The sequence below is a fragment of the Mytilus edulis genome, chromosome 4, assembly GCF_963676685.1.
Source record: "Mytilus edulis chromosome 4, xbMytEdul2.2, whole genome shotgun sequence".
Taxonomy (NCBI): Eukaryota; Metazoa; Mollusca; class Bivalvia; order Mytilida; family Mytilidae; genus Mytilus; species Mytilus edulis.
Window position 1 is genome coordinate 27,846,517 of NC_092347.1, and position 20,871 is coordinate 27,867,387.

At 32.5% G+C, this 20,871-nt stretch overlaps 3 protein-coding genes across 3 annotated transcripts; all 3 read left to right on the forward strand.

Annotated features, from left to right (window-relative positions):
* Positions 1-5,830: 5,830 nt before the first annotated feature.
* On the forward strand, positions 5,831-9,825 carry LOC139519321 (uncharacterized). The gene is made up of 2 exons (XM_071311310.1): positions 5,831-5,954; positions 6,069-9,825. Exon 2 carries the CDS (start codon positions 6,136-6,138, stop codon positions 9,823-9,825), a length of 3,690 nt encoding a protein of 1,229 aa, XP_071167411.1. The 5' UTR covers positions 5,831-5,954; positions 6,069-6,135.
* A 20-nt stretch (positions 9,826-9,845) lies between these two features.
* On the forward strand, positions 9,846-11,869 carry LOC139519322 (uncharacterized). Its single transcript, XM_071311311.1, has one exon. It carries the CDS (start codon positions 9,846-9,848, stop codon positions 11,616-11,618), a length of 1,773 nt encoding a protein of 590 aa, XP_071167412.1. The 3' UTR covers positions 11,619-11,869.
* Positions 11,870-13,897: 2,028 nt separating this feature from the next.
* On the forward strand, positions 13,898-19,564 carry LOC139519323 (uncharacterized). Its single transcript, XM_071311312.1, has 2 exons — positions 13,898-14,650; positions 18,439-19,564. Exons 1-2 carry the CDS (start codon positions 14,270-14,272, stop codon positions 19,108-19,110), a joined length of 1,053 nt encoding a protein of 350 aa, XP_071167413.1. The 5' UTR covers positions 13,898-14,269; the 3' UTR covers positions 19,111-19,564.
* Positions 19,565-20,871: the final 1,307 nt, after the last annotated feature.

A 20,871-nucleotide genomic window follows, 5' to 3' on the forward strand; every position in this document is an offset into this window, starting at 1 on the left:
TGACTTGTTCTAATCACAACATATAAATAAATAAAACTGCAATGATAATGCAAAGTTTTCTTGTTAGTAAGGTTCTTGGAATTTTCCTAGTTGATAAGCGAAAGTACACATATCGAGCTCCTATTATTAAAATTTATAGAAGTAATCAAAACTAAGAGCATCATCGTTATATTTTAGGTACATCGATATGCTAGTCGAAAATGACAAAAACGTCAAATATGCTTCAGTTAAATAGAAAATCTTTGTTCCAATTGGTTTTTAGCTCACCTGGCCCGAAGGGCCAAGTGAGCTTTTCTCACCACTTGGCGTCCGTCGTCCGTCGTCGTCCGTCGTCGTCCGTCGTCGTCGTCGTTAACTTTTTACATTTTGAACTTCTTCTAGAGAACCACTGAATGGAATGAAACCAAACATGGCATGAATGTTCCTTATGAGGTGCTGACCAAGTGTTGTTACTTTGTAGCCAATCCATCATCCAAGATGGCCGCCAGCGGGGGACTTAGTTTAACAAAGGACCCTATGGGAAATGCATACAAATGACTTCTTTTAGAGAACTACTGAATGGAATGAAATCAAACATGGCATGAATGTTCCTAATGTGGTGCTGACCAAGTGTTGTTACTTTGTAGCCGATCTATTATCCAAGATGGCCGCCAGCGGAGGACTTAGTTTAACATAGGACCCTATGGGAAATGCATACAAATGACTTCTTTTAGAGAACCACTGAATGGAATAAAACCAAACATGGCATGAATGTTCCTTATGAAGTGCTGACCAAGTGTTGTTACTTTGTAGCCGATCCATCATCCAAGATGGCCGCAAGCGGGGGACATAGTTTAACATAGGACCCTATGGGAAATGCATGCAAATGACTTCTTTTAGAGAACCACTGAATGGAATGAAATTAAACATGGCATGAATGTTCCTAATGTGGTGCTGACCAAGTGTTGTTACTTTGTAGCCGATCCAGTATCCAAGATGGCCGTCAGCGGGGGACTTAGTTTAACATAGGACCCTATGGGAAATGCATACAAATGACTTCTCTTAGAGAACCACTGAATAGAAAAGAATAGAACAAGCAAGCTAACAAAAAATATTACCATTAGCTACATACTGACTGAAATGTGCTGTAAAGTTATGTAAAAATTAAATAACAAAAGTACCAAACTCTGAAGAAAATTCAAAATGGAAAGTCAGAGTGTAATCCAATTGGAAAATGAAAATCTCAAACTCATCAAAGGAATGGATAGAAACAGTCATATTTCTGACTTGGTATAAGCATTTGCTTATGTAAAAAAGTACGGATGAAACCTGAATGGTACAATTGATATGAAAAGAAGTACTCCTTTGTACTAAAAAAATAGTACCGTTAAAAGTTATTTAATAAGGTATAGGTCTACAATGCTCCAGTCATGCTTCATTGATTCCCTATATAATCAACCAAATTTTCCCCACAAAAGGGGCCCCGCTGGATCACCCTTTGCATTATTCAATTATTGTGAACCATTGTAGACCTATACCTTATTAAATAACTTTTAACGGTACTATTTTTTTAGTACAAAGGAGTACTTCTTTTCATATCAAATGTACCATTCAGGTTTCATCCGTACTTTTTTACATCAGCAAATGCTTATACCAAGTCAGAAATATGACAGTTTTTATCCATTCCTTTGATGAGTTTGAGATTTTCATTTTCCAATTGGATTACACTCTGACTTTCCATTTTGAATTTTCTTCAGAGTTTGGTACTTTTGTTATTTAATTTTTACATAACTTTAAGACTATTCTATTTAATGAGTAATTCTTTAAATATTGAAGCATATACTATTTAGTTTATAGTATATTTTCATGTCTAATTTGAGTGTACAAATTGTACTTTGTTGTTTATTTTATTTTTGCGGTATTTAGATACAAAGTGGTATTAAGATAAACCGGAACTCTTCATTTAAAAAGATTACTTTGGGAGATTTGTCTTATTTTGTAAGAAAACGTGATTTTAACATGTTTCACTGTTATTCTATATATATACATGGGAACATAAGCAAAATGTTCATCTAATAAACATGGGTGTTCCAGATATAAATGTGCAAAAGATAAATGATATCCTGTAATCATACAGTGACAGATAAATTAACATATAAAATTTACTTGTGCCGGTTGTGGTTCAAAAACTCTTCACTGCCTCCTGACGAAATTAAAGTCTATAATAAAAATAAAAGGTTTTCAATCAAGTAGATAATTGATATGTGGTGTAAAAAACAACTTGTGTGGTGACATTGTGTTGAAAAAGAACTGGAATGTTCAATGAGATCTGTAAATCAATATGTCCAATGATTTTTTTTTAGCTGTATACATGTACTCAAGGATTTGTATAGTAAAAAAAATATATGCCTGCCTCATATTACTTACATCAAGGATTTGCACTATACAAATCCTTGATGTACGTAATATGAGGCAGGCATAACCTGTGAGTGTGAATGGGGAGGAAGTCTGTATGTTTTTTTTTTAATTCAAACATGTGAAAAAAGAAACGGAAATACCGTAATGTTTCCGATTTTGATTCAGTTGTTAGGGATTTTAGTTGTGATAATATTTTTAAGGTATGACGTCGTTACATTCAATGTAAACAAAGAAACACTGTCATCAGGTAATGTTTTTCCATTATGAAACAATTATTAAAAATTAATATTTGTATTGAGTCCCTTCTTTTTGTTTTACTCCACTGATAAATATATATTTTATTTAAAGTCTCATGCAAAAAAAAAAACGGAAAACAAAGTAGATTTCTGCAAAGTTACAGGGATATAAAAAAGACTGAAAAAAAAGTTGACGATTTTGAGTTCATTAGAAGAATGAAAAATTTGGGAAATTTGGGATTTTTTTTTATTAATTTTTCGTCCCCATATTACTTAGAAACTTTGATATATATATTTATTGATAGTTAGACATTATACATGTATATGAATCGTTTGTATCGAAATTGGGCCCCTCTACAAAGCAACTTGCTTTACACGCACACACATAAAAATTGCATTTTTATCCAACACAATCATAGGCATGATAGGTTTGAATGTTGTTTTCAATTTATACTCGTTTTGTATGTTTCAATTAAATGGAAAATGATCCTAGAATTAGACACTGCCCAAATTTTCAAAACCAATTGAGATATAAACACTGATGTTCAGTGGTTGTTGTCTGTTAAAGTGTTTATGTGGTTCTTAAGTGTTTCTAGTTTCTCATTTTTTATAAAGATTAGATCGTTCGTTTTTCTCTTTGAATGGTTTTTCACAAGTTATTGTTGGGACCTTTTATACATGTAGCCTGCTGTTTGGTGTGGGCCTAGGCTCTGTTTCGAAGATCATACCTTGACCTACATTGTACAACGGTTTACTTTTTATGCCCCACGTACGATAGTAGAGGGGCATTATGTTTTCTGGTCTGTGCGTCTGTCCTTCCATCCGTCCGTCTGTCCTTCCATCCATCTGTCCCTTCGTTCGTTCAGGTTAAAGTTTATGGTCAAGGTAGTTTTTGATGAAGTTGAAGTCCAATTAGCTTCAAACTTAGTACACATTTTCCCTATAATATGATCTTTCTAATTTAATTGCCAAATTAGACTTTTGATCCCAATTTCATGTTCCACTGAACATAGAAAATGATAATGCGAGTGGGGCATCCGTGTACTATGGACTTATTCTTGTTATTATAATTGTGACATGGATAAGGAGTTGTCTCATTGACACTCATACCACATCTTTCTATATTTATTAAAACACTCTGATCATGTTGAGTTGTAAAGAGTTAAATAATTATTGTTCATTGCCAATGGCAACATGTCCTGAAAGTCATAAGTGGAAATAATGAGCAGACATAGTTTATATCTAAAATCATGGAATACATTATTTTGTTTTTAATAACCCATTGATTGAAAACATAAAAAAGGTTAAAACTTGCACAAAGGTCTTCATTTAGTACATGCGTATATAAATGCGCATTTATTAGATGAATTATTTACAGAATGTAATTTTTACCAGCAACTTGTCTTATTATTTTACGTTTACAAGGTAAACAGGCAAAAAAAGAAAAGTTTTCAACATGTATTTCAGTTTGAAAAGCTATGCCACTTAAGAAGTTTTGGCGAAGAGGGCTTTCAAAGAAGGGGAAGAGTAACCATGATAACAAAAGCTCAACGACTGACAATGACATGGGTACGCCCCCTATAAAAAAGGCACCACATGACGACATGGGTACGCCCCCTGTAATAAAGGCACAAAATGACAACATGGGTATGCCCCCTTTAAAAAAGGCACCATTTGATGACACGGGTATGCCCCCTATAAAAAAGGCACAAAATGACAACATGGGTACGCCCCCTACAAAAAAGGCACTATTCAACTGTTCAAAATTAGCAAATGCACATACAAACTCAATAGCAAATTCAACTAGCAAACCTTTAGCAAACTCATTAGCAAAACTATCTAGCAATTCATTGGCAAAATCATCTAGCAACACACTTTCAGAGCTCTCTAGCAAGCCATTACAAACAGCATATGGCAAAATTAAAAAAACTGACCTACAGAACAACTTATTAGCACATTCTAATCAGTGTACAAGGATAGATAATACTCCTTTTCAATCTAATTTGCCAAAAAAACAAGATAAAAAAAATCATAATAATCATGCAAAGATAGATTCTCATAGTAATACCCAGACTAATGTGCAGCAGAACACAAATAAACAAGCAGAAATGAAGTTGGAAAAAGAAGTGTCAACAAGTTTAAGTTGTTTCAATGCACAATTTCTTAAATTTGGAACATTTGACCAGTATAACAAACAATTTTCTGACTTAAGCAGGGGAAACCAATGTACTTGTAATTGCTTAGTTTTCTTATCACTTTCTACTTTAAATTTTGATCCAAACACACTTAATCTGGATTACATTTTACACACTGGAGACAAAATTTACAGAAAGCATGTTCAAGAATTAAAATGCAAGGGATTATTTCAAAATATGCTTTTTAATTTTGATGAAATTCCAGTCATGATAGAAATTCCTGAAGGTCATTTTACAATTAGTAAACACGAGATTCTTTTAGGTATAGCTTTAAAGTGCAAGCAGTTAACTGGATTTCTTACATTACAAGAAGCAATTCAAAGTTCATTAAAAATATCAGACAAATTTCTCGTTATGATTGGAGCTATATGTTCTTCAGTTAATTATTATGATGGAGTATACTATTTCTTTGACAGTCATTCCCACTCTAAATCTACACTAAATAATGCATATGAAATATTTGGCCAAAGTATCTTAATTGGATTTAAAGACTTGCATGACCTTCTTAGTTACTTATATGCATATTACACAAGTTTACACATTGATTTAGACTCACAATTTGAACTTCTCCCAGTAGGCATCAGTAATAAAGATACAGAGACAGTTCTTAACCAGCAGATCAAAAACTATTTTAAAGATCAGAAGTTAAGGAACACAAATCAAAGTAAAATTGCTAACCAGTATGTGGAATATTATGGCAGGGAATATTCTGTTAGCAATGAAAAAGACGATCAACCAGTTGTGTCAAAGAGTCAAGTTATTGCAAAAGTACCTAGATTTGTATATATGAAAAACTACATGCAAAATAGAAGAAAAAATAAAACATTCAGCCAAAAAGAATTAATAGCTAAAAGATATTCAAGACAAGAAACAGATTTAAAAAAGAAAGAACTTGTCACTAAAAGAGAAAAAAGAAAGGATGAAGTTTTTAAGAAAAAAGAACTTGCTGCTAAAAGAGAGGTTAGAAAGGATAAAACATATAGACAAGCTGAAACAGAAAAAAAAAAAGTCTCAAAGAAATAATTTGGTTTTAAGAAAAATAGAGAGAGAAAGGGAACTTTTTTCTAAAAGAGAGGCTAGAAAGAATAAAGATTTTAAAAAGAAAGAACTTGTTTCTAAAAGAGAGGTTAGAAAGGATAAAACATATAGACAAGCTGAAACCGAAAAAAAAAAGTCTCAAAGAAATAATTTGGTTTTAAGAAAAATAGAAAGAGAAAGGGAACTTTTTTCTAAAAGAGAGGCTAGAAAGAATAAAGATTTTAAAAAGAAAGAACTTGTTGCTAAAAGAGAAGTAAGAAAAAATAATAATGTCAAAAGAAATGAAGCAGAAAAAAAAAATAGCAAGACAAGATGAAATGTATCAAAAACACGAGTCAGAACGAGACTTCCAAAGAAAACAAGAACATAGGTCAAATCCAGAAAATTTAGAGACTGAGCGTTTGGCAAAACAGATTTCTAGACGAAAAAACCTCGACAAAGATAGAAGTTATAATCAGTCAGTCAAAAGTACTAAAAGAAAAAACACTGATTTTACAGATCATGAAAAAGAATTAAAAAAAAACAGAATTCAAGGTATAACCCTTGATGCTTGTATAAGAAATTTTGAACAAAAAATTAATGAAGGTCCCACATATATATGTACTTCATGTCATCAAACTTGGTTCTGTGATTCTGTAGTTAATGCAAAAACTTTGAAAATGAATACTCCTGCTAACATGTCTCATTGTTTTACTAATTTTAAATCTGTACAAGATATAGAATGGATATGCCACACTTGTCTTTATGCAATTAAAAATAAAAAAATTCCTAGATTTTCAATTGCCAATAAAATGGGATTTCCTCAAAAACCAAAAGAATTAAATTTGTATCCCTTAGAAGAGAGACTATTGTCATTAAGAATTCCTTTTATGCAGATTCGACAGTTGCCTAGAGGTGGACAGTTATCAGTAAAAGGCAATGTTGTAAATGTGCCTGTTGAAGTTCAACCTACAATAAACTCACTTCCACATACAATAGAGAAATCAGGCACAATATCAGTTAAACTGAAAAAGAAACTAGTATTTAAAAAGTGTGATTTTAGTGAAAATGTAAGACCATTTGCTGTTATTTGTGCATTACATTATTTGATGAGGACAAGTGACTTATACAAGTCTTCTGGAATAGAAATAAATGATGGTTGGATTACAGAAATAGCAAAACTTAATGAAGAAGAAACTCAAAATCAAAACAATAATACAGAACAAGAGGATGTTGACGATCAAAATGATACAGATGAGGTCTCAGATCACTTCAGTGAAGTAGATGAGAATGAAACACAAGTTGGAAATACAGATACACTGTTAGATTACATTCCAGATGACAATCCACCATGTGATACAAATTTAATTTTTGCTCCAGGTGAAGGCCAGCGACCAATAAGCCTCTACAGTGATCCTGATGCAGAGTACTTATCTTTTCCAACTATATTTTGTGGCCAAAGAAGGCCAGATAACAAAGAGAGGTCTGTTTCTGTTCACTATACTGATATTGTTAAATGGGAACTAAGGTCCATGGATAGGAGAGTAGCACAGTCTGTACCAAACATATTTTTTAAGTTGAAGAAAATTCAGTTAAAAAATATAAGTGATAAGGTAAATCTTGCTCTCAGAAGGTGTAAAACAGATGGAAAAACATGGACAGCAAAAGATGTACTGAATCCCAATACTGTAAATGATATTGTAAGATTGGATGAAGGTTATTATATCTTTAGAAGTTTAAGAAATTCTCCAGTATACCTTGAAAAAAGGAAGAAAGATTTGTTTGCAATGATCAGGCAATTGGGTCTTCCAACATGGTTTGGCTCTCTTTCATCAGCAGACACTAACTGGAAAGATTTGTTACGAATTCTAGGCAAGTTAAATGATGGCAAAGAGTATACTGACAGTGAATTGAAAGAAATGAATTGGAATCAGAAATCAAAACTTGTTCAGAAAGACCCTGTGACATGCTCAAGATATTTCGATTATCGTGTCCAACAGTTTATTAACTTGGTTTTGAAAAGTGATCATGATCCTATTGGGAAATTGACAGATTATTTTTATAGGGTTGAATTTCAACAGAGAGGTTCACCACATATTCATATCTTGATTTGGATTGAAAATGCACCAGTATATGGAAGTGATTCAAATGAAGATGTAGTAGCATTTATTGATAAATATGTCTCCTGTTCACTTTCAGAAAATAATACTAGCTTAGTCAACTTGCAAGTTCATAAGCATTCAAAAACATGCAGAAAAAAAGGTCACCCAATTTGTCGTTTTGGTTTTCCCCTCCCACCTATGAAAGAAACAGTACTTTTAGAGCCTTTGAAAGAAAATGAAGACATAGAAAAGTACAAGGCTATATTTAAAGAAGTACAAAATGAAATTAATTCACTTCATAATTCTGAAGATATAGACCTAATGACATATGACATGTTTTTGCATGATGTTTTGCAAATGAATAATGAAAATTACATAAAAGCCATTAGAAGCAACTTGAGTGGTCCAAAAGTTTTTCTCAAACGTAAACCATCTGAAGTCCGTGTTAATGGTTACATAAAAACTGTGTTGGTAGCTTGGCAAGCAAATCATGATTTACAGTTTGTTATAGATGCATTTGCATGTGCAGTGTATATTGTTTCATACATAAGCAAGTCACAAAAAGGTATGAGTGCATTACTAGACCAAGCAGCAAAAGAAGCAAGACAGGGAAATTTAGACTTGAAGCATCAAGTAAGGCACATTGGTAATTACTTTTCAAATTCTGTTGAAACAAGTGCACAAGAAGCAACATACTTAACACTACAGATGCCTTTAACAAAAGCTACAAGACAAGTTGTATTCATTAATACATCTCCACGAGACAAAAGAACTTTCCTGCTAAAGCAATCATCAGCCTTAGAAAAACTAGGCCCAGACTCTACTGAAATAGAATCAGACAATGATATTAAAAGATACTCGCGAAGACCAAAACAACTGGAGAACTGGTGTCTAGCGGACTATGTATCACAGCTTGAATTGCAGTATCCTAAAACAGAGTCCTCAGATCATGAAACAGAACAGCAGGAAAATGAATCTGAAAGTGAAAATGAAGAGGAAAATGCAGATGTTATACAAGAAAACAATAACAAAATCAACATAACCCTGAAGAATGGTATTAGAATATACCAAAGAAAAACACCCAAGGTGATAAGATATGTTAAGTACAATTACAAGACTGACTCTGAAAACTTCTACAGAGAACGCTTAATGTTATTTTATCCATGGAGAAATGAACTTTCAGATTTGCAATGTGAACATGAAACATATGAAAAGATGTACTTGACTGTGTCAAGACTATTAGAAAAAAAAGCTAAGCAATATGAAGCAAATGAAATAGATCTAGAGAAAGCTATAGAAGAGGCAGAACATGATTGTAAGGAGAATGACCAAATAGCACCTGCCACCCAACAAGTAGAAATGGAAGATGCAGAAATAGGCCCAACAGAATCAGAACAATATGTTCATTTCAATCCAGATAGACCAACAGAACATAGACTGTATGATATGTCCCGTGAAGTTGGAATAGAAGCAAGAACAGTAGAATTGACAAATCATGCCAACAGAATAAGTGAGAGTGATTATTTTGCATTGATTAGATCCTTGAATAAGAAACAGTGGGAATTTTTCCAACATGTTGTCACATGGGTTAAAACAAAACATGAACCATTTTATACATTTTTGACAGGTGGAGCAGGATGTGGGAAATCTGTTGTTGTCAAAGCAATTTTTCAAGCTTTACACAGACACTTATGTTCTACTGAAGGCGAGGACCCTGACGATATAAGAATTCTTCTTTGTGCTCCTACTGGAAAAGCAGCCTACAATATAAATGGTCTGACCATTCATAATGCGTTCCAGATTCAACCAAATAAAGGTCTTGAACAATCACTGATGTCCTCAATACACTCCGAACAAAATACAGAAACTTGTCTCTGATTTTGATTGATGAAATTTCCATGGTTGGTAACAAAATGTTCTCTTTGCTTGAGACACGGCTGAAAAAAATCAAGGGTAGTAACTGTTCATTTGGTGGCGTGAGTATCATAACTATTGGTGACTTTTTCCAACTCCAACCTGTATTTGACAGTTGGATTTTCAATGATCTTAGCAAAGGTTTAACAGCATTAGCACCTAATTACTGGAAAATATTATTTTCTTTTCATGAACTCACTGAAATAATGAGACAAAAAGATGATTTAGAATTTGCTCAGTTACTAAATAGGTTGAGACAAAATCAGCTAACTGAAAATGACTTTGCAGTTTTAAGTACCAGAACTGTTTCAAGTAGTGATCCAACATACAGAACTAATGCTACTCATTTGTTTGTTGAAAATGCTTTAGTGGATAATTTCAATTTGCAATACATATCTAAATTATGCTCACAAAAGGTTAGAGTTAAAGCAGTTGACACAGTTTGCGGGGATTTACCAGCATCTGTAAAAACAAAGTTACTTAGTTCTTTACCAGAAAAACAGTCTGAAACAGCCAATCTTGCAAAAGAAGTAGTATTAGCTATTGGAATGAAATATGATCTTACAGCTAATATTGAAGTCATTGATGGTCTCACAAATGGTTCAACTTGTGAACTTAAATTGATTGAGTGCAAAACTACATCTTTAAGACCAAGTATCATATGGGTTAAGTTTGAGGATGCCAAAATTGGTGCTAACAATAGAAGAAAATATTCACACTTGTATGGAAAAGATATTGAAAAAAAATGGACTCCAATGTTTGACATTAAAAGGTCATTTTCTTTTAAATATAAGACCTTCGAAAGAATTCAGTTTCCTCTTCGTCCAGCTGCCGGAAAAACAATTCATAAATCACAAGGAGATACATTACATGAAGTTGTTGTTAGTCTGAAATCAAAGCGCAAAGGGAAAATACCACATATTCACTATGTAGCACTAAGCAGAGTAACATCTTTATCTGGATTACAGATATTAGATCTTAATCAAGGAGCAATAGCTGTAGCAGAATGTGTTAGACAAGAATTACACAGACTAAGGACAGATGCGACTCTACAGTTGTGCTTTAAGCCATTGTATAACTTATCAAGTAACTATTTTAAAGTAGTCTTCAATAACTCAAGGTCATTGCATGCTCATTTTGATGATCTCAAATCAGACCCTAACATCTTGGATGCTGATGTTATTGGTATTGCTGAATCAAGGCTTATTTCAACAGATGTAAATGAGGATTTTTATGTACCTGGTTTTGAACCACCAGTACGCCTAGACCAAAAGCAAACAAACTTAAATACAAGACCACCGCATGGATTGGTATTATATTATCGTACTGATTGTGTTCTTCACAATACATTCACTTACTCAACTCCAACTTTAGAGTTTATAATAGCAGACATAATATCATCCAGCAAAGGTCTTTTTCAGGTTATCTTTGTTTACAAAGCACCAAACTGCAAATTGCAACAACTGAAAGATATTTTCCTTGCACACCTTCTTCCTGATGTGTATTTAAGACATCCAAAAATTATCATAATGGGGGACTTTAATATTGATTTAAACATTGGAAACACTTCTTTTTTAAAGTTCATGAGAGATACATTCTGTTGTTCACAAATTGTGTCTAAAGCTACTACATCCTATGGCACATTGTTGGACTTAATTTTCCTAAATTTTGATAGTAAGATACACTTTGAATCAGATGTTCTTAATTGCTTTTGGTCAGATCATAAAGTAATATATGTGGCCATTGAAACACAATGATTCAGTGTAATGATTATTGTATGTACCAAAACCAGCTTTCTTTGAAACGTTGAAAATTAAACTTGCTGAAAAGGTTTGGCACATTTAAGGTTGCTTAAAATGCAACCTCAAATGTGCACGGGGTGGTTTTAAAGGAAAAAAAGGTTTCCACCATCAACAAATTTGTCTTTTCACAAGTAGGAATAGAAATGAGTTCTTTAAAATAGTGGCATTCACGACTCCTTTTATCTAGTATTACCTGTATAAAGGAGAGAGCTACACTAGATTAAGGGTAGAAGAGGAAAAGGAATTTGAAAGTGTGTTACTTTGAATTCCATAAAGCAGAACGCTTGCTGATTATTCAACCTATTAATTTCAAGTCTGTAACGATTGGAGACTATAAATTTTAGCATCTGTTCAATGTATCAGTGGAGAGTTCCATGCACTTTGTATGTGAACACTCCTGATATTAACTACAATCATTGTTTTTATATATATTTTTTTCTGTTTGGACCTTTTTATAGACTTGCATATATCTACATGTAAGTCTATAAAAAGTTCCTACCAGCAAATTTATTATTTAATTTTTACTGGATCGTCTACGATATAAGGTACTGTGCAGATAAAAAAAAACAATTATGTAAGTCTAAAAGTTTGCACAACTACTAGTACCATGGTGCAATTTTTACACTTATATATGTTATATATATGCTTAAAATTTTCATTTTTGTACACTTTCAAAAAAAAATTGTTAATATACATGTATATATAAAATAAAAGAGTTTTGAAGGCCACAAGTTTAATTTCACATTTCTCTTCCTACAATATTTTAACATTCTGTTTGATGAACCATGGCTAAATCATCAACATGATTCTGAATGTTTTTAAAATCCTTAATGTCACTTCTATCAATTATGTATAATAAACACTATAATTACATGCATATATCCATTGTAATTTTTTTTATACATTGTAGATTACTTGATTTCTTCAATTCTTTTGTTCACTATATATATACATATAGATTATTACATTGATTCAAGTGGATTATTGGATTTATCCAATCGAGATAGTGAAATTATCAAATTTTAAAGTCCGAACCTTGGCAAGGACTTAAAAATTTATAATTTAACTATAGAGATTGGATAAATCCGATAATCCATGCGTTACTATGTAATAATTTGTTTCTCTACTGATTAAAAGATACATTTTCCTTTATTCTAGAATAAAATCCCTTTCGAGTACCTTCCACTTTCCAGGAAGTTGTCAATTACTTTAACACCTGTTAGAATATTTTGAAAATTTCAGGGAGCTGAGAAAGGTTATGACCCTTTGACTCAGCCAATCATCTGAGATCACTGGCAACCACATGTTGATTATTTTTTTTTATACAATGGGTTCGGAAAGGGATATATTTCCATAGAGTTAGAGAAAAGTTTATTCACTATGCAGTTATCATGTTAATGTACAATTTACTTTTATAATACCAAATTTATCTGTATATCTATTTTCTCTAATATTCATTTACATTGATAATTCTCTTTAAAAAATGATTAAATCTGACTATTTTTGGTCTCTTATTATGATTTTAGCTGTTAGAACAAGAACAAGTTTATCAAAATGTGTAAATCATTAATTCATCAAAATAGTTGAATATTGATTATTTTTTTTTTTGCATATATATGTACTGTTGTTCTACTCAACTTTCTGTTTGCTTATATTTGATTGACGTCTAATAAACATTCATAAAACATACCCGTAGCCAGGGGGGTTCGGGGGTTTGGACGAACCCCGCCTTGAAAACAAATAAGCACTGTTAAAGTCGATGTTCTGTTCGAATTGTGACTGTTAAGCTCGAGTTTGTGAGTCAAAGGAACCCCCCTTTGAAAATTCCTGGCTACGGGCCTGTAAAACATTAATTATTAAACATTTCTTGTAAACATTTGCTTTTAAGAATAATTATTAGTCAACATTAATGATATTGTAATATCATAAGGCAGCAACCATTTGATTTTCTGGGGGGGGGGGGGGGGGGGGGGGGCTATGGTTTTTTTTGGAAAAAAAAGTTTGTTTCCAGTTTTAGGAGAAAAAAATAATTTGTTTTTGATTCTGAGAAAAAAAAATTGTTTGTTTCACCCTCAGCTGCCACTATATGTAATGCTAAAATTGAAAGAAAAAAATTGTTTTCGACTTGTCGCGAAAAAATAGATTGTTTTTCGCCACAGGCGGAAAAAAAAGTTTGTACAGAAAAAAAAAACCATAGCCCCCCCCCAGAAAATCAAATGGTTGCTGCCTAATAGCCAAATTGTAAGCAAAGTTGAAACTGCTGAAAACAATTGTGAATTATACAGATTACTCCAATTTTCATGGTTTTAACATAATGATTACTCTTTTTTTTAATAAGAAATTCGACAAATTTTGAAGCATGTACTATTTAGGTTATTTTATATGGTATATTTTCACTCCAATTTCAATGTATAATTGGACTTTGTTGTCATTTTTTTGTGTTTGGTATTAAGATAAAACTTATTGATTTCCTGTAAAAAACCGCGAAAACTTTTGCATCTCTTCGGGGTTTTACCTTGTTTATATCTTGTAGAAGTAAAGGTAAAAACCCGAAGGTATGCGGAAATTCGCGGGGTTTTCACAGAAACGCTCATTTACAACTGAATATGGCTAAGCGTCCTAATCCATCTACATCTTCATCAGAGGAAATTGTTGGTTATTTGCATGACATTTCGCCGATAAAGACAAGTAAAAATAATACAAGATATTTCAACGCAACCCTACAGAACAGAGATGAATTTCATAGACTTGTGTGTTTCTCGCCGGACAAGCTGAGTGCTTTCACAAATGCAGAGAAAATGAAATCTCCGCTAAAACTTACCAACATAGCCATGGTTCCATCTGTATCTGAAACTGGGAAAATAGACATTAAAGTCTCTAGATTTTCGAACCTGAACATCGTGGACAAGCTTCCATTCAAAAGACGAAAGTTAGATTTCGACGACAATGTTTCAAATCTGGATGAGTTAAAGATATCACATCAAACGGTATGTACTGCATATTAAAACAGGACCATTTGACCTCAAGGTTGGGTTATTGTTTTTTTTCCTAACACATTATGATCCCCAAGTTGATAAAGAAAAAAATATTGCAAGTGCAGATCTTGCCCACACCTTGTAGAGGTAGTGTTTGATTTTGAAGGGAAACACATATACATCCAGAAAGGGGGGGGGGGGATTCTGGGGTTGGAACCCCACTTTTTTTGGACAATCAATGCATTTGAATAAAAAAATGTGGTTAATGACCCCCTTTTCATATTGTAACCCCTCTGGTTGCTCCCATATTTTTTTTAAAAGTATAAACATTTTACATTGATGCTGTCATTGATTAATTGAAATTGTGTGACTTTGGTGAATGAAGTGTATTCCCAATTTCAATAAAAAAAAAAACATTTATAACCTTAAAAAAAACCCAACTATAAGCTCATAATAAAAACAAACATCTTGGCTTAAATGGACAAAACCTAAAACAAACAAAAACTATTATATTGTTGGCACGAATAACTATAATATGAACAACCTAACACACCGGAACAACCAATTAAACTCAATAATTCAATAAATTGAAACAGGGGTCCACCATAATGTAAAAAGTCATCTCTGGGATATACATCTATAATACTAAAATTACGAGGTCCAATTTGTCAGCCGTCATCACGTTAAAATGATGAATCAAAGAATTCAACTTTACATATTACTAATATAGTACAATGCTGTTGATTAAAAATTACACCACTACAGACCCTTTTGTTTTCCACATAATTAATATTGCCAATAATTAAGAAGTTCTGGGACAAATCCGATACCGATACCAATAGTAATTATACGACCGCAAATTTTGAAAAAATTTTCGTCGTATATTGCTATCACGTTGGCGTCTGCGTCGTCGTCGTCGTCGTCGTCCGGCGTCCGAATACTTTTAGTTTTCGCACTCTAACTTTAGTAAAAGTGAATGGAAATCTATGAAATTTTAACACAAGGTTTATGACCACAAAAGGAAGGTTGGTATTGATTTTGGGAGTTTTGGTCCCAACATTTTAGGAATTAGGGGCCAAAAAGGGCCCAAATAAGCATTTTCTTGGTTTTCGCACTATAACTTTAGTTTAAGTTAATAGAAATCTATGAAATTTTGACACAAGGTTTATGACCACAAAAGAACGGTTGGGATTGATTTTGGGAGTTTTGGTCTCAACAGTTTAGGAATTAGGGGCCAAAAAAGGGCCCAAATAAGCATTATTCTTGGTTTTCGCACAATAACATTAGTTTAAGTAAATAGAAATCAATGAAATTTAAACACAATGTTAATGACTACAAAAGGAAGGTTGGTATTGATTTTGGGAGTTTAGTTCCCAACAGTTTAGGAATTAGGGGCCAAAAAGGGACCCAAATAAGCATTTTTCTTGGTTTTCGCACCATAACGTTAGTATAAGTAAATAGAAATCTATGAAATTTAAACACAAGGTTTATGACCATAAAAGAAAGGTTGGGTTTGATTTTGGGAGTTTTGGTCCCAACATCATAAGGGGCCCAAAGGGTCCAAAATTAAACTTTTGTTTGATTTCATCAAAATTGAATAATTGGGGTTCTTTGATATGCTGAATCTAACTGTCATGACTGTGTATGTAGATTCTTAACTTTTGGTCCCGTTTTCAAATTGGTCTTCATTAAGGTCCAAAGGGTCCAAAATTAAACTTAGTTTGATTTTGACAAAAAATGAATCAGTTAGGTTCTTTGATATGCTGAATCTAAAAATGTACTTAGATTCTTGATTATTGGCCCAGTTTTCAAGTTGGTCCAAATCGGGGTCCAAAATTAAACTTTGTTTGATTTCATCAAAAATTGAATAAATGGGGTTCTTTGATATTCCAAATCTAACTGTGTATGTAGATTCTTCATTTTTGGTCCTGTTTTCAAATTGGTCTACACTTAAGTCCAAAGGGTCCAAAATTAAACTTAGTCTGATTTTAACAAAAATTGAAATCTTGAAGTTCTTTGATATGCTGAATCCAAAAATGTTCTTAGATTTTTTATTATGGGCCCAGTTTTCAAGTTGGTCCAAATCAGGATCTAAAATTATTATATTAAGTATTGTGTAATAGCAAGTCTTTTCAATTGCACAGTATTGGGCAATGGCAAGAAATATCTAATTGCACAATATTGTGAAATATCAAATTTTGTTTTAATTAGAGTTATCTTTCTTTGTCCAGAATAGTAAGCAAGAAATATCTAATTGCAAAATATTGTGCAATAGCAAGATTTTTTTTTAATTGGAGTTATCTTTCTTTGTCCAGAATCAACTTAAATCTTTGTTATATACAATATACAATGTATATTCACTATTTACTACCAACTGATAAATTAAAATAATCTTTACCATTCAGTGATAACAAGCAGTTTTTTTACATCTTAATATTTTATGATGTATTTAAATGAGTAGTTATTGTTGCAAACTCCATTAGAAATTTTAATTGAGATTAGTTTTGGAATAAGGGAAAGGGGGATGTGATTAAAAAAATTGGGTTCAATTTTTCTCATTTGAAATTTCATAAATAAAAAAGAAAATTTCTTCAAACATTTTTTTGAGAGGATTAATATTCAACAGCATAGTGAATTGCTCTAAGAGAAACAAAAATTTTAAGTTCATTAGAACACATTCATTCTGTGTCAGAAACCTATGCTGTGTCAACTATTTAATCACAATCCAAATTTAGAGCTGAATCCAGCTTGAATGTTGTGTCCATACTTGCCCTAACCGTTCAGGGTTCAACCTCTGCGGTCGTATAAAGCTACGCCCTGCGGAGCATCTGGTTTCACCTGTTACCTATTAACTTATCTGTACGTTCCGCATCTGACAGGCGCACCACCAAACGCTGTATTTAGGATTTTGCTATGTACACGGGTCGTAATCACAGGGTTGACACTACTACTGTTCCCCATTGTAGTACTTGTATTATAAATACCTGTATCATATTTCATTCTAGTTAAGAATGAAAATTGAATGTTGCCCTGTCTGCAAAGTGGGTCTTATTGGCGTCCCAAGCGTGACGATTTGAAGATATTTTGTAAACGTGACACGTGAAAGTTGTATTATTGTGCTGTGAAAACCGGAAATAAAGTCTAGCTGGACTTTAATAAATTACAAAAAAGAACGAATTGCTTACATACATAGTGTAAACTGAATACAGAAATCAAACATAACAACCAGCAGGATCTGGCATCAGAACCCCCCCCCTATTGAGCCCCCCTAGACTTCATTTCCTATTTTCACACCACAATAATACAACTTTCACGTGCCACACTTACTAAAAATCGTCAATCCAAAAAGCTAGAATGTATAATCTCGCGTAAAATAATATCCTTCTTAAAAATTAATCATTTGACTTGTATAATTACTAATGACTTAGTGATAGACGTAAAATTATAAAAGTGTATACTAGTACTATACATTACATGCAATAAATTCTCCGTATGTAGCTCATGAATTTATACTTGTAAAGATTTTTGTAAAATGATAATAATTATATCATCAACCATTTAGATGATTTATATTAAGACAAAAGTGAGTCAACATTGATGATATTCAGATTGAGTTTACGCTACATTCCGCTTGACTGAATTTTTGTTGAATTATGGTCCATGTACTTGACATCGGTCATTCAAGTTGTTCCAACACCTGCAATATCATAATATGTAGATATAAAACTTCATTATCAAATACTGAATATTACATTTAGTGCTTTTGTAATATATATTTATGATGTCTTCTTTTTCTTCAGGTCTCTGTTTCTGCTAAGGTTACGGGTGTGTATGCTGAACAAGAAACAGTTGATGTTTATGGAACTTCGAAAGAAAAGAAGGAATTTGTTATTGCAGATAGCACTTCAGCCATGCCATTGGTGCTATGGAATGAGCAAATTGATTGTGTTCAAAGAAATGAATGCTATAATTTCAAAAATGTGTCTACCAGAATTTTTCAAGACAATATAAAACTATCAGCGACAACAAGGACAGTTATAAAGCATATTCCACCTATGGAAAATATAACAACAAACCTGCTTCATATCAAATTACCGACAACAGTTATTGGAAACATCCATCAAGTTTTACTCAATAAAACCTACAAGTGCGGATCATGCTCAAAAAATGTAATGGAGAATGACATGGGTAAAATCACAACCAAATGTACTTCATGTTCTATGAAGCAAAGAAATGAATCATTAAAACTGATGACTATTTGCAAATTAAATGTAGTAGATGATTCTGACAGCAGTCTATCAACTAAACTGACCATTTTTGATACCGAGTTGAAATCATTCCTTCACACTATACATAAAGAAGACCTCGTAAATCAGACAGATGACTTTGAAGACTTCATGTTGACCCTACCAAAAATTAGAGTGACACATGCTAATAATATAGTTACTAGCATCTGCATCCAGGAAGACTAATTTGCTGAAGATATGATATAACTTTGTCCTTTAAATTTGTTAGTTTTGTTGTTTTTTTTGGAAAAAAATAATTATTTTTATTTAAATTTAAATTGAACATGAACTTTGAAGACTTTTTTATGTTGGCTCTACCAAAAATGAGACTGCATATATGCTAATAATATAGTTACTAGCATCTGCATCCAGGAAGACTAATTTGCTGAAGATATATAACTTTGTCCTTTAAATTTGTTAGTTTTGGTTTTTTGGGGGGAAAATATATATTTTTATTTGATTTTATATTGAACATGAACTTGGCCAAGATGCTAACTTTGGATTTTGATGATTTTGTTTACACTTGTTTACAGGAAATAAACATGCTTGATTAGAATTTTATTCTTTAATTATTTTAACTTAGCTATATATGAAGAATTTATAAAATGTTCATCTGACATACAATAAAGTATAGAAATAGGGAATGTGTAAAAAAAAAAAACTGATCAAAATGTTTAAAACAACCCTTAGGCCAACATTCAATGGGTCTTCAATGTGAGAAATTTCCATCAAAAGTCTGGCTTGAGCAGGCTCCGAACATGCAACTTCTATGACATGTTTGACGAGGAAATGGACACTGCTTGTACATGTTGAAAATACAAGAGATGAACAAACATGAAAACCACACCATTTTTCGATATCAAAAAATAAAAATTACTGACTTGAAACAGGCTCAAAATGCTGCAGGATTAAACAAGTTTTGTGACATCTGAATTACACCTCTTGCCCTCTAGCCAATGTAGAATATATAAACACCTATAATCTATTAAATAGAAATTTAAATAAGTCCTGGTCTTGAATTAGTTTTGATTTTTGTATAACTTAATCATGATCTGTTTAAATTCAATGTTCTATCTAATAATTCTTTTGTCACATTATCATTGAACATAGACAATTCACATTAATCACTATTCCATTATTGTTTGAGGCAATAATCAAAAGTAAGGAGAATATATCAAAATCAAGCAGAGAAATAAAGAGTTGAAAAACAAAATACACTTACAACAACCAGTAAAAAACAAGAGTGAAATCAGGTCTTGAGGTTATGCTTCAAGATTTTGATTTGATATTGGTACATAACTTGGTCATGAGCAGATACTTATGTCATGTATGTTCGCATATGTTCATCTGATGTTGTCATTATTCCTTGGCAGTAATTCATGCACATGAGGTTTCACACAATTTACATGGAATGTGAGCTTTTGTCATCACTTGGAGTCTGTCTGCAGTATGCATCTGTTGTCCACTGGAAACCAATCTTCTCTGAAACTACTGAACAAGTTCAAAATTAAACCACACCAAATTCAGCTGAAAGATCCTTAAAGTATCACAAAACATAACTGCCATTTCTTAAAATAGAAGGGAGTTTGTTTAATGACCGTCCAAAAACTTATTTGGTTTCAAGACAAAAACTTGTATTCAGTGATTGAATCTTGATTAGATTTTACAAGATAGTTCAATACCACCAGAGGTAGGTTGGCATTGATTTGAGGAATTATGATTCCAACAGTAAAGGGTCAGTATAAAAAGATGTGATATGATTGCCAATAAGACAACTATAGGTAACTTTTCAGTCTTTAAGAATGAGCAAATCCCATACTGCATAGTCTGCCACTTATGTGGAAATTCTTAGTTTAATTTGCAGGATTTTTTGTTATCTAAATTATTGGAGCTATATACAATCTGTAAACAAAAATAATGTTCAGCAAAGTAAGATCTACAAATAAG

Coding starts and splice junctions, on each gene's coding strand:
- LOC139519321 (XM_071311310.1), top strand. CDS start 6,136: ATGTCAAAAGAAATGAAGCAGAAAAAAAAAATAGCAAGACAAGATGAA.
- LOC139519322 (XM_071311311.1), top strand. CDS start 9,846: ATGGTTGGTAACAAAATGTTCTCTTTGCTTGAGACACGGCTGAAAAAA.
- LOC139519323 (XM_071311312.1), top strand. CDS start 14,270: ATGGCTAAGCGTCCTAATCCATCTACATCTTCATCAGAGGAAATTGTT. Junction 14,651..18,438: donor TAAAGATATCACATCAAACG/GTATGTACTGCA, acceptor CTTTTTCTTCAG/GTCTCTGTTTCTGCTAAGGT.